The sequence below is a fragment of the Palaemon carinicauda genome, chromosome 39 (assembly GCF_036898095.1).
Source record: "Palaemon carinicauda isolate YSFRI2023 chromosome 39, ASM3689809v2, whole genome shotgun sequence".
NCBI classification, from domain to species: Eukaryota; Metazoa; Arthropoda; class Malacostraca; order Decapoda; family Palaemonidae; genus Palaemon; species Palaemon carinicauda.
This window is the reverse complement of record NC_090763.1, coordinates 38,009,207-38,024,206: the sequence shown is the minus strand read 5'-3', so window position 1 is coordinate 38,024,206 and position 15,000 is coordinate 38,009,207. Positions and strand designations below refer to the sequence as shown.

Here is a 15,000-nt window from a genome sequence, read left to right as displayed (position 1 = left end):
GATGATAAATAAATAGAGGTCTGATATTAGAGGGAATGTTGGGATGATAAATAAATAGAGGTTGAATATTAGAAGGAATATTGGGATGATAAATAAATAGAGGTAGGATATTTAGAAGGAATGTTGGGATGATAAATAAATAGAGGTAGGATATTTAGAGGGAATGTTGGGATGATAAATAAATAGAGGTAAGATATCTAGAAGGAATGTTGGGATGATAAATAAATAGAGGTTGGATATTAGAAGGAATATTGGGATGATAAATAAATAGAGGTTGGATATTAGAAGGAATATTGGGATGATAAATAAATAGAGGTAGGATATTTAGAAGGAATGTTGGGATGATAAATAAATAGAGGTAGGATATTAGAAGGAATATAGGGATGATAAATAAATAGAGGTAAGATATCTAGAAGGAATGTTGGGATGATAAATAAATAGAGGTTGAATATTAGAAGGAATATTGGGATGATAAATAAATAGAGGTAGGATATTTAGAAGGAATGTTGGGATGATAAATAAATAGAGGTAGGATATTTAGAGGGAATGTTGGGATGATAAATAAATAGAGGTAAGATATCTAGAAGGAATGTTGGGATGATAAATAAATAGAGGTTGGATATTAGAAGGAATATTGGGATGATAAATAAATAGAGGTTGGATATTAGAAGGAATATTGGGATGATAAATAAACAGAGGTAGGATATTAGAAGGAATATTGGGATGATAAATAAATAGAGGTAGGATATTTAGAAGGAATGTGGGGATGATAAATAAACAGAGGTAGGATATTAGAAGGAATATTGGGATGATAAATAAATAGAGGTAGGATATTTAGAAGGAATGTGGGGATGATAAATAAACAGAGGTAGGATATTTAGAAGGAATGTCAGGATAATAAATAAATAGAGGTAGGATATTAGAAGGAATACTGGGATGATAAATAAATAGAGGTAGGATATTTAGAAGGAATGTCAGGATAATAAATAAACAGAGGTAGGATATTAGAAGGAATATAGGGATGATAAATAAATAGAGGTAGGGCATTTAGAAAGAATATTGGGATGATAAATAAATAGAGGTAGGATATTAGAAGGAATGTTGGGATGATAAATAAATAGAGGTAGGGTATTTAGAAGGAATGTTGGGATGATAAATAAATAGAGGTAATGCATTTAGAAGGAATATTGGGATGATAAATTAATAGACGTAAGACATTAGAAGGAATATTGAGATGATAAATAAATAGAGGTAGGATATTAGAAAGAATATTGGGATGACAAATGAATAAAGGTAGGATATTGGGATCATAAAGAAATTAAGTTAGAACATTAGAATGAATATTATTATTACGAATATCATGGGTATAAGGTTTTAGTTATATTTAATGTTATTGTTATTTTTATGTTTTTTTCTATTCTTGTATTTTCAAATAATTTTAGTTCAATGCATGGTTTTTCATGAATGTGAACCATATTTTAATATATTCATTAATCAACTGGGAAAGTTGTTGGCAGTATAGAATGGTATTTTTTCTATAATACAGAAATAAATTATTAAAAGATAACCAGTTATATGCAATGTCAGAGATACCACTATAGAGGGAGATAAAAGGCCTCATACTTATTAAAGTTAATTAAGTTGCTAAGGATTATATATAAATTATTCAAAACTAAAAAAAAGAAAATTAACATTAAAAGAAAAAAAAATATTCGATTTGAATGACTTTTTTTTACCTCATCAATCATACTTAGAAAAGTTGATTAATTTGACTATGATTATAAATAAAATATTCAAACCTAAGAAAAAACTATAAAATAAAAAAAAAATCAAATATTCGATTTTAATGACTTTTTTATCTCATCAATCATACTTACAAAAGTTAATTAATTTGACTATGATTATAAATAAAATATTCAAACCTAAAAATGTGTATTAAAAAAAAATTCAAAACTCATATATTCGGAGATTTTGATAAATTCTATGATTTACCAAAGATATACTTTCTTTAGACTTTGGACTTACCAAAGATCTACTTTCTTTAGACTTTGGACTTACCAAAGATCTACTTTCTTTAGACTTTGGACTTACAAAAGACCTACTTTATTCAGACTTTGGACTTACAAAAGTCCTACTTTCTTTCGACTTTGGACTTATCAATGACCTACTTTCTTTCGACTTTGGACTTACCAAAGACCTACTTTCTTTAGACTTTGTTTGGACTTACCAAAGACCTACTTTCTTCAGACTTTAGACTTACCAAAGACCTACTTTCTTAAGACATTGGACTTAACAAAGACCTACTTTCATTAGACTTTGTTTGGACTTACCAAAGACCTACTTTCTTTAGACTTTAGACTTACCAAAGACCTACTTTCTTAAGACATTGGACGTAACAAAGACCTACTTTCATTAGACTTTAGACTTACCAAAGACCTACCCCCATTAGACTTTGGACTTATCAAAGACCTACTTTCTTTAGACTTTGTTTGGACTTACCAAAGACCTACTTTCTTTAGACTTTAGACTTACCAAAGACCTACTTTCTTTAGACTTTGGACTTACCAAACACCTACTTTCTTAAGACATTGGACTTAACAAAGACCTACTTTCATTAGACTTTGGACTTACCAAAGACCTACTTCATTAGACATTGGACTTAACAAAGACCTACTTTCTTTAGACTTTGGACTTACCAAAGACCTACTTTCTTAAAACGTTGGACTTACCAAAGACCTACTTTCTTTAGACTTTAGACTTACCAAAGACCTACTTTCTTTAGACTTTGGACATACCAAACACCTACTTTCTTAAGACATTGGACTTAACAAAGACCTACTTTCATTAGACTTTGGACTTACCAAAGACCTACTTCATTAGACATTGGACTTAACAAAGACCTACTTTCTTTAGACTTTAGACTTACCAAAGACCTACTTTCTTTAGACTTTGGTCTTACCAAACACCTACTTTCTTAAGACATTGGACTTAAAAAAGACCTACTTTCATTAGACTTTGGACTTACCAAAGACCTACTTCATTAGAAATTGGACTTAACAAAGACCTACTTTCTTTAGACTTTGGACTTACCAAAGACCTACTTTCTTAAAACATTGGACTTACCAAAGACCTACTTTCTTAAAACATTGGACTTACCAAAGACCTACTCTCTTTAGACTTTAGACTTACCAAAGACCTACTTTCTTAAGACATTGAACTTAACAAAGACCTACTTTCATTAGACTTTGGACTTACCAAAGACCTACTTCATTAGACATTGGACTTAACAAAGACCTACTTTCTTTAGACTTTGGACTTACCAAAGACCTACTTTCTTAAAACATTGGACTTACCAAAGACCTACTTTCTTTAGACTTTGGACTTACAAAAGACCTAGTTTATTCAGTCTTTGGACTTACAAAAGTCCTACTTTCTTTAGACTTTGGACTTACCAATGACCTACTTTCTTTAGACTTTGGACTTACCAAAGACCTACTTTCTTTAGACTTTGTTTGGACTTACCAAAGACCTACTTTCTTTAGACTTTAGACTTACCAAAGACCTACTTTCTTAAGACATTGGATTTAACAAAGACCTACTTTCATTAGACTTTGGACTTACCAAAGACCTACCTCCATTAGACTTTGGACTTACCAAAGACCTACTTTCTTTAGACTTTGTTTGGACTTACCAAAGACCTACTTTCTTTAGACTTTGTTTAGACTTACCAAAGACCTACTTTCTTTAGACTTTGGAAATACCAAACACCTACTTTCTTAAGACATTGGACTTAACAAAGACCTACTTTCATTAGACTTTGGACTTACCAAAGACCTACTTCATTAGACATTGGACTTAACAAAGACCTACTTTCTTTAGACTTTGGACTTACCAAAAACCTACTTTCTTAAAACATTGGACTTACCAAAGACCTACTTTCTTTAGACTTTAGACTTACCAAAGACCTACTTTCTTTAGACTTTGGACATACCAAACACCTACTTTCTTAAGACATTGGACTTAACAAAGACCTACTTTCATTAGACTTTGGACTTACCAAAGACCTACTTCATTAGACATTGGACTTAACAAAGACCTACTTTCTTTAGACTTTAGACTTACCAAAGACCTACTTTCTTTAGACTTTGGACTTACCAAACACCTACTTTCTTAAGACATTGGACTTACCAAAGACCTACTCTCTTTAGACTTTAGACTTACCAAAGACCTACTTTCTTTAGACATTGGACTTAACAAAGACCTACTTTCATTAGACTTTGGACTTACCAAAGACCTACTTCATTAGACATTGGACTTAACAAAGACCTACTTTCTTTAGACTTTGGACTTACCAAAGACCTACTTTCTTAAAACATTGGACTTACCAAAGACCTACTCTCTTTAGACTTTAGACTTACCAAAGACCTACTTTCTTTAGACATTGGACTTAACAAAGACCTACTTTCATTAGACTTTGGACTTACCAAAGACCTACTTTATTAGACATTGGACTTAACAAAGACCTACTTTCTTTAGACTTTGGACTTACCAAAAACCTACTTTCTTAAAACATTGGACTTAACAAAGACCTACATTCTTTAGAATTTAGACTTACCGACCCCACGACGAAGGCGATGAAGATAATGAGGAAGATGACATCCCTGCAGATGCGATTATTGGTGGGCCCCTCGAATTCATCCGGGTTGGGGGGATTCAGAGATCTGCCATTGACCTGGAAATCAAGATAGATTAATACTCTGAAGAAATATGATACTATGGTTTGACAATAAACAAGCAATATGCGGTGTAAAATGTTGCAGTGGCCGATGTGGTAACGTCCCTGACTAGTGAGAGAAGACGAATTGTTTGGTAATCTCAGTGTTGTCAGGTTTATGAGGACAGAGGAGAATATGTAAAGAATAAGACAGACTATTCGGTGTATATGTAGGCAAATGGAAAATGAGCCGTAACCAGAGAGACAGATCGGAAGTAGTACTGTCTAGCCAGTCAAAGGACCCCATAACTCTCTAGCGGTAGTTTATTAGCGGGTGGATGGTGCCCTGACCAACCTATCATTTTAAATAAAACAAACTTACATATATAACTGTTCCAGAATTTACATAACTGTTATTTAATGTTTAAAAGATTAAACGAAATTAATTGCATGAATTAGAGAATATCATGCCAAAATGAAAATCCATAAGTATATTACGATAAATTTGCAAAAGACAGATAATCAATGAAATTGGAAATATTTCGAAGAACTCTTGTGCTTCTAATGTTTTTAGCTGTTTCTGATATTTGTAACAAAGAAGATGACTAATGTCTACTGGTCGAAATCTAGTGAGTCATTTGATTTTCTCTTTTTCTTGGGGGGGGGGGGGGTTTCAAGAAACACCAAACTGTCAGATTATGGTTAGAACATTATATATATATATATATATATATATATATATATATATATATATATGTGTGTGTGTGTGTGTGTGTGTATATATACATATATATACATATATATATATATATATGTATGAATGTATATATATATACATACATATATATATATATATATATAATTTATGTGTATATATATAGAGTATATATATATATATATATATATATATATATAGAGTATATATAAAATAGATATATAATTTATATATACAATATATGAATATATATATATATATATATATATATATATATATATATATATATATATATATATATATACATATATGTATATAAATGCATACACACACGCACTATATATATATATATATATATATATATATATATATATATATATATATATACATATATATATATACATAGATATACATATATATATATGTATATATATATTTATATATATATGAATATGATATTTTTTCTGTAAATGTGTTAACTTTCTAGTTCTCATTAAGTATATTGGTTAGATATCCACACACACATTATCAAGTGAATAATAATAATAATAATAATAATAATAATGGTATGTTCTTAACAGATCTCTAATATCGAACGGTAGGTTATTCAAAATCTTTCCTCCATGCGTGAATAAACAGGAACTTTAGCCAATCAGACACGAATCTTCTCAATACATTAATAATAATAAACGGATCTATGAAAATACCTCCTCGGACATTTAGCAATTCTCGCGTTCAAGTCCATCTTAAATCGAGACACATCACAACGCTTAATAATTCTGTCTATCACACACTCCAGCCAACTCACAAGCCAATTGAACACTAAGGTAATTGCGAAGCAGCAGGCAGCGACAGGCAGCAGACACTGGCATGAATAGATCCACATTCTTATGACATAATTCGGTAGATCACGCATGCACGGTGAAAATCGAACTCCTCTCTGTACCATAATATTGTAAATTTCTTAGAATTTCTGTTACCATGTTATTTAGCGTCAGCTAATGCTAGCAGGCTACGCTTTGCAATTCTTCGGCTTTTCTGGTGTGGAGGCATCCTGTGATTATGTGGGCAAGAGCTTATAATGGTTCAATGAGATTATTATGCTCCTAGGTCCTGTAAAGCTTGGATATGTCACCAATAGAAGTGGTAAAAGGCTTCTCTGAGTATTAATGCTCAAGGTATTGGAAGCAATTTGGTTGCCTCAGAATGGCCAATTAGTCATGACTGTTCCTCAAAACCAAAGTACATTTATCTGAGATCTCTGGTGTCCACGCTTAGGATCAATGCCATTATATAGGTCTTTTGGAAAAGCCTAGACATGCCAGCAACAGAAATGGCAAATGTTTTCTTTGGGCATTACTGTTCAAGGTATTGGAAAAATCTGGTTGCTTCAGATGGAATATTTAGTTATGATACTTTAACATGGTGAAAGGGTTTGCGTGTCGCTGTGATCAGCAAAGCTGTACTAGTCAGGGTCACCAATGCTAGGTTGGCTTACTGTGAGCGATCAGACGAAAATTTACCACCATCACGAATCTGCACTGGTCAGCGTAGTGATGAAAGCTGGCTGAAGTACAGGTAATGAATTGACATGTGTGAGGCCTTTGTCTTGCAGTGGACTAGAAACGGTTGCATTGGATGTTGTTGTTCTTCTTCAGAACCAATGTCAACTGATGCTGTCTGAGCAAAGTTATGACAATAATTTCAGTCTTCTGGATGTTGTTGTTGGGGTATTAAAGCCAACACTTGTTGTTGGCACGGGCCTTTCCCTTGGTTGGCCCGTAGAAAGTCTGGAAGCGTTTTAAACGTTATAGATGCTGTCTGAGCAAAGATCTGGCTGTAATATTAGTCTTCTGAAGTCTTTGGTGTTCACACCTAGGCAACAACTCTAAGTATTAGCAGTCGCCATAGTGTATCAAACCCTAATTTTCATGTGGACAAGCCTCCTTCAACAGTCAGGAAAACTAGGACTGATGAGAGCATGGTCTCCCAGCTTCTGCCAAACAAGACAGAAAATGAATCACCTTCCATAAAATTGAAATTTGAAAGTCCATGTAATTTTTCTATGTATAAACACCAAGGCGGAATTGACTTCCCAAGCCAAGCCTGAGCTAATTTATATTAAACAGAGTCCTGGAGATATTATTCAGGGAACACATAGGAAAGTAGTGCATCCCGCGTTCTGGAAATGATTGGTGTCTGGAACCAACCATGGTTTAGTGACTTTCTTTTCATTATTATTATTTATTATTATTATTATTATCATTATTATTATTATCATTACTATATTAAAAAAAATTCGTCCAGGCACACAGAAAAGCTGTAGCCTAAACATAGAGAGAAAAATAAGATATCAATTGGGTAATTATCAAACATTTCTAACTTTATGGGTGACAAACTGAAGAATAGAAAAATCATATATATTCTAAAATTTGAGTCAAGACCTGAAAACATGAAATATACATAAGTTGTGGGAATACAATTTTGCGTATTTTTTATTTCAAGAAGAGATCATTACGCACATTTTCTCCTTATATTGACAGTGATACTGATCATATACTTTACCTATACTGTGTATATATATATATATATATATATATATATATATATATATATATATATATATATATATATATATAAAATATAATATATATATATATATATATATATATATGTATATATATATATATATATATATATATATATATATATATATATATTATAGCCACGAAAGGAAAAATGAAAAAGACTTGATTGGAGTTAGTACTTTCATCCACTCAGGACATTATCAAACTCAGCAATGAGTTTGATAATGTCCTGAGTGGATGAAAGTACTAACTCCAATCAAGTCTTTTTCAATGAGTTTGATAATGTCCTGAGTGGATGAAAGTACTAACTCCAATCAAGTCTTTTTCATTTTTCCTTTCGTGGCTATAATACATTTTATATTCATCACGTGTCAGCTTTCGTGATTTCTACACACACACACACACACACACACACACACACACACACACATATATATATATATATATATATATATATATATATATATATATATATATATATATATATATATATATATATAAACCATTTTCTCATATAACATAAGCCACTAAACTTACATTTACGCATTTGAAAAAACCAGACCGCCACATAGCTACAGTATAACGCTAGAAAAATCCCCACAAATCTTCTTACGTATTGTATTATACATTTCCTCTAAAGCAGGATTTTAAAGACGAGAAAACGGGAATTCTAAATGCATTTTCTTAGAAATATTCGCGTTTGCCAGCTCGTATGAAGAGATCTGGGCCGAACCGGTGTAAACCGGTTTACTTCACGCCGCCGCATAGAAGTGCTCACGCTCGGTTGGGTATAGATAGAATATTGCAAGGTAAATAAAAAGGAAGAAGAGGAGACGAAATAAAAGGAGAAAGAGTTGGTGAAGATAAAGAGTAGGGAATATAATCAAAATATCAATTATTAAAAGAAATCATTATTGATACAATAAGAAGAAGAAGACTGTATTTATCAACAAAGAAAAATATTAAATTAATATTTAAAACAATATCTTTGAATAAATAAATATTAAATTTTTCTACTGTAATTACAATAGCGGCAATAATAATAATAATAATAATAATAATAATAATAATAATAATATACAAAATTCACTCTATAATATTAAAAAAACAATGACTAGATAACGTTGAATAGCAGGGAAATTCAACAAGAAAATCAAATAACGAACAGGAAATTATTCAAAATAACAATACCGATAACACGAGCAAAGCCAAACAGCGCCATGATCGTTCTAACCGACCGGAAGACGCAGATATAACAAAGGCAGTACAAAAGAAATTGGGTAAATAATAGAGAACCCAGTAATACTGTCTCACGAATATTTCATTGATTCAATGCGAACTGGGGTCGTGCGTAATAACGCAATTTTAGTAGAAAACGGGAATTGGCTGGAATTGGTGGGAAATGGTAGGAATTGGCTCCGGCTGATGTTTAATGCATGGGAATTGGTAGGAATGTGTTAGGAATTGACTGGAATTGGCTCCGGCTTGGTTTCCAGCACTGTGTGGTGCTGCAGATAATGTTTAATGTATGGGAATTGGTAGGAATGTGTTAGGAATTGGCTGGAATTAGCTCCGGCTTGGTTTCCAGCACTGTGTGGTGCTGCAGATAATGTTTAATGTATGGGAATTGGTAGGAATTTCCTAGGAATTGGCTGGAATTAGCTCCGGCTTGGTTTCCAGCACTGTGTGGTGCTGCAGATAATGTTTAATGCATGGGAATTGGTAGGAATTTCCCAGAAATTGGCTGGAATTGACTCTGGCTTGGTTTCCAGCACTGTGTGCTACTAAAGCTAATGTTTAATATATGCGAATTGGCTGGAATTCGTAGGAATTGATGGGAATTAGCTCACGGTTGGTTTCCTGAACTCGGTGAGCTGAAGCTGCTGATAATACTTAAAGTATGGGAATTAGTTGGAATTGGAGGGAATTGACAAATTGACATTAAATTTGAAAAATATTTGAGACGATAAAAACACTGCAAGAAAAAAGCGAAATAAAAGAAAACATGTCGTCTACTACCTTTCTCGTCAGCTTCAAAACTATACCGCTAAGATTAAGATCATGGAATGTACTTCAAGATCAAGGTCACATACCTAGGAAGGCAAATGAGAGAGAGAGAGAGAGAGAGAGAGAGAGAGAGAGAGAGAGAGAGAGAGAGAGAATTATCTCTTATCAGACATGAGAGCGTTCTTGTCTCGTCCCTAGCAAAATGAGAGAGAGAGAGAGAGAGAGAGAGAGAGAGAGAGAGAGAGAGAGAGAGAGAGAGAGAGAGAGAGAGAGAGAATTATCTCTTATCAGACATGAGAGCGTTCTTGTCTCGTCCCTAGCAAAATGAAAGAGAGAGAGAGAGAGAGAGAGAGAGAGAGAGAGAGAGAGAGAGAGAGAGAGAGAGAGAGAGAGAGAGAGAGAATTATCTCTTATCAGACATGAGTGTTCTTGTCTCTTCCCTAGCAAAATGAGAGAGAGAGAGAGAGAGAGAGAGAGAGAGAGAGAGAGAGAGAGAGAGAGAGAGAGAGAATTATCTCTTATCAGACACGAGAGCGTTCTTGTCTCGTTCCTAGCAAAATGAGAGAGAGAGAGAGAGAGAGAGAGAGAGAGAGAGAGAGAGAGAGAGAGAGAGAGAGAGAATTATCTCTTATCAGACACGAGAGCGTTCTTGTCTCGTCCCTAGCAAAATGAGAGAGAGAGAGAGAGAGAGAGAGAGAGAGAGAGAGAGAGAGAGAGAGAGAGAGAGATCTTATCAGACACGAGAGCGTTCTCGTCTCGTAATTACGAGAAAAAATATTTTTTTGACACCTCAAGGCAATTGACGAACTATCTTCTACAGGTCAGGGAGTGTCACTCTCTCTCTTCCTCTGTGGTGGAATTGATTTTGTATTACGAATACTCGTTTCTATGATAAATTAGTTTAAAAGTTTAAAGGTCGGTCGTGAATGGCAGAGGCAAGGGACAGTGACATCGCCCTAGCAAGCAGGACAATGCACTAGAGACTGACCATATATACATATGATTGGCGCCCAAGCCCCCTCTCCACCCAAGCTAGGACCAAGGAGGGACAGGCAATGGCTTCTGATGACTCAGCCATAGACATATAGGCTCCCCCAAAGCCCCAATCCTTAACTCACAAGGATGGTGAAGTTGCAGCGACTAAAGGAAATATCGAGTTTGTGCGAGACTTGAACTCCAGTCTGGCGATCGCTTGTCAGGGACGTTACCACATAGACCACCACAACCCTATTATTATTAATAATAATGATTATAATTATTTTTATCATCATCATCATCATCATTATCATCAATATTATTATTATTATTATTATTATTATTATTATTATTATTAGCTAAGCTACAACCCCAGTTGGTAAAGCAAGAGTCTATAAGCCCAAGGACTCCAACTGGGAAAATAGCCCAGTGTGAAAAGGAAACAAGAAAATAAATAAACGACATGAGAAATAATGAACAATTGAAATAAAACATTTTAAAAAACATTAACAACAAAACAGATAAAAAACCGTAGTTTCTATAAATCAAAAGAGCGGGGTGTGCCAGGAGTTGATGTGTCCAACTGTACATAAATCATGAATCTTCAGAATTCTTGTCTTGGTGTAATTGATTTACTGTTGACACACGTCTGGTTTAATTAGTTACACGTTATTTATGTTTTTGATTTTACATCGTTTTATTTTCTTTATTATTTTTTTTTATATTTATTTTCTGTAATTTATTCTTTCATTCTGCATTTTCTTTTCAATACTTGGATCTTTTATGGTTTTTATATTCTACATTTTAAGAATATGTAACGAATTCGCTTGTAATAATAATAATAATAATAATAATAATAATAATAATAATAATAATAATAATAATAATATTAAAAATATTAAGAATATAAAAATAATAATAATAATAATAATAATAATAATAATAATAATAATAATAATACTAAAATATAATAAATAATAACAAAAATAATGAATAATAATAATTATAATAACAAAAGTAATAAATTTGATAATAATCATAATAATATTAATAATAATAATAATAATAATAATAATTATAATAACAAAAATAATAAATTCATAAATAATCATCATAATAAATTTACTAATAAATTCAATAATAATAATAATAATAATAATAATAATAATAATAATAATAATAATAATAATAATAACACCCGGATGGAGAGACGCAAGAATGTATTACAAAGGAAAATCCTTGGGATTTAATACAGCAGTCAATCCCCTTTTAAATCCCAGACCTTCATCCTCCCAAAAAGGTTACCCATGACCTTCAAAAAGCTGAGCTGGTGAAGTCCGGTTGAAGAGTCCTTTAAGTTTTTTTTTTTTTTCTTTTTCTTTTAATTTTTCTTTCTTCCGGTGGTCCCACGCTGTTTGGTTCGCAAACAAAGACAAAAGTTAATAGTGTCTTTTATTTCCGTAGCTTTTTTTTATATTGTCACCTTCGGCGTGAGATATTAAGTTTTTTACTTCGATTTTTATTTATTTTTCATCCTCCTCCTCTATTTATTCATTTCTTCTCGTATACTGTTTGCGAGTCTCTTCTTTGCATTGCCCTTAACGTGAGATATATTAGTTTCTTTCAATTCCTATTTTATCTCTTTTTCCTCCTCGTCCTCTATTTATTCTCGTCTACTGTTTGCTAGTCTCTTCTTTGCATTGCCCTTAACGTGAATTTAAGTCCGAAACCTATTAGTTTACCTCACTTTCTAACTTTATCTGTATTTTTTCCTTCTCCTCTTTTTATACTTGTCTACTGTTTCACTCTCTTCTTTGCTTTGTCCTTAACGTGAAATAAAGTCTGAGATATATTAGTTTCTTTCAATTCCTACTTTATCTCTTCTTCCTCCTCTTCCTCTATTTAATCTCGTCTACTGTTTCAGAGTCTCTTCTTTCCATCGTGCTTAACGTGAATTAAAGTTTTTTGCAATTCCTACTTTATCTCTTTTTCCTCCTCTCCATCTTTTTATTCTCGTCTACTATTTCCAATTCTCTTCCTTGCACCTTCCTTAATGCCTCTTTATCAACATTCTCCACCTACACTCCTTCATATCATAATTTATCTCCTTTTCCTCTTCTTCCTTTATTTATTCTCGTCTACTGTTTCCGATTATCTTCCTTCCATCATCCTTAATTTCCCTTTATCAATATTCTCCACTTAAAATCTTTTACCTCCTACTTTATCTGATTTCCTTCTCTTCCTCTATTCTAGTCTACTGCTTCCCAGTATCTTCCTTACATTGCCTTTCTTTTCCCTTTATCAACATACTGTAGTCACTTCTTTTCCCTTTATCAACATACTGTAGTCACTTCTTTTCCCTTTATCAACATACTGTAGTCACTTCTTTTCCCTTTATCAACATACTGTAGTCACTTCTTTTCCTTTTATCAACATACTGTAGTCACTTCTTTTCCCTTTATCAACATACTGTAGTCACTTCTCCTTTTCCCTTTATCAGCATACTGTAGTCACTTCTTTTCCCTTTATCAGCATACTGTAGTCACTTTTTTTCCCTTTATCAGCATACTGTAGTCACTTCTTTTCCCTTTATCAGCATACTGTAGTCACTTCTTTTCCCTTTATCAACATACTGTAGTCACTTCTTTTCCCTTTATCAACATACTGTAGTCACTTCTTTTCCCTTTATCAACATACTGTAGTCACTTCTTTTCCCTTTATCAGCATACTGTAGTCACTTCTTTTCCCTTTATCAACATACTGTACTCACTTCTTTTCCCTTTATCAACATACTGTAGTCACTTCTTTTCCCTTTATCAACATACTGTAGTCACTTCTTTTCCCTTTATCAACATACTGTAGTCACTTCTTTTCCCTTTATCAACATACTGTAGTCACTTCTTTTCCCTTTATCAACATACTGTAGTCACTTCTTTTCCCTTTATCAACATACTGTAGTCCCCATCTAAAATCACTTCTTTACGTCAACATGACAAGCAGACGAAATCTCATTATGTTACCCTCACGCTATGTAACACCACGCCCCCTTGCGTCCTTCACAATGAAAATGATCAAACAGCAGTGTTTTTTTACGAATTAAATCGTGAATGTTGTAGTTTTGCCTTATAAGAGGTCACGCAAGGAGTTACCGAAGGTCATGAGAATAAGTATGAAAAAATAAAATGTTTCTAATGAGAGTTTTTAAGGTTACGGATTTGAAAAGAACTTCAATCTTTTTAAAAAGAATGAAAATGGAACGAAGGTCATGAGGATAGATATAAACAAAATAAAAAGGGGTTTCCAATTAGAGTTTATAAGGTCACGGTTTTGAAACGAATTTAAAATTTTTAAAAGTCATAAAAATTGAATATAATCTTTGAATTTCTAGTCATAAAAATTGAACACAAAATCTTATAGTAAACATTTGCAACAATCATTAATTCACCCCCTTTCCCCTCGTGACCTGACCTGAATTAATTACGTGATAAATCAAGGGTTGTCAGCCAGGTAAGTCACTCAAGATTACACATGATTGTTAGCACTGGCAGCTCGAGAAGAGATAGGGACCGGCCTCGGTTATATTTGTTGCTCTAAATATAGACTAGAAGAAGACCTTTCCAATATAGCATCGACCAGGGGTCACCCTTGCCCGAAAGGCCACGAAGAATATTACCTCGGGTTATCATTGAATAATGCTAAAATTACGACTGAAATAGAGAGGGGAGTCACGTTAGACGAGATTGTAGAAAACTAGTTAATTCATAATGAAAAATAGTTACATTTTCACGAAGGAAAGCAACACTTATATTAAGATGCAGTATAAGATTTAGGAAAGTAAATAAAGAATAAAATTTGTGGTCTAAACATGACGATATATTTCGTGACAAATTTATTGAGTGATCATTCATCAATGTTAACTAGTTAAGAGGATGTAATTAAGAGAGGAAGATTGTTCTGCTGAACTGCAATGCGCGCGCGCCCACACACACACATATATATAT

At 33.0% G+C, this 15,000-nt stretch overlaps 1 protein-coding gene across 2 annotated transcripts in view; it reads right to left on the bottom strand.

The window, feature by feature from the left end:
- LOC137631127 (choline transporter-like protein 1) overlaps positions 1-15,000 on the bottom strand; it is a 118,260-nt gene that overhangs the window by 24,302 nt on the left and 78,958 nt on the right. The window contains exons 1-2 of one of the 2 annotated variants that reach the window (XM_068362787.1): positions 6,137-6,203; positions 4,616-4,732 (exon numbers count right to left, since the gene is read on the bottom strand). In XM_068362787.1, the coding sequence (XP_068218888.1) occupies positions 4,616-4,732; positions 6,137-6,148 (129 nt within the window). In that variant the 5' untranslated portion in view covers positions 6,149-6,203. Of the gene's footprint in view, positions 1-4,615; positions 4,733-6,136; positions 6,204-15,000 lie in introns of those variants that run through there. The other variant, XM_068362786.1, reaches the window with a different exon arrangement.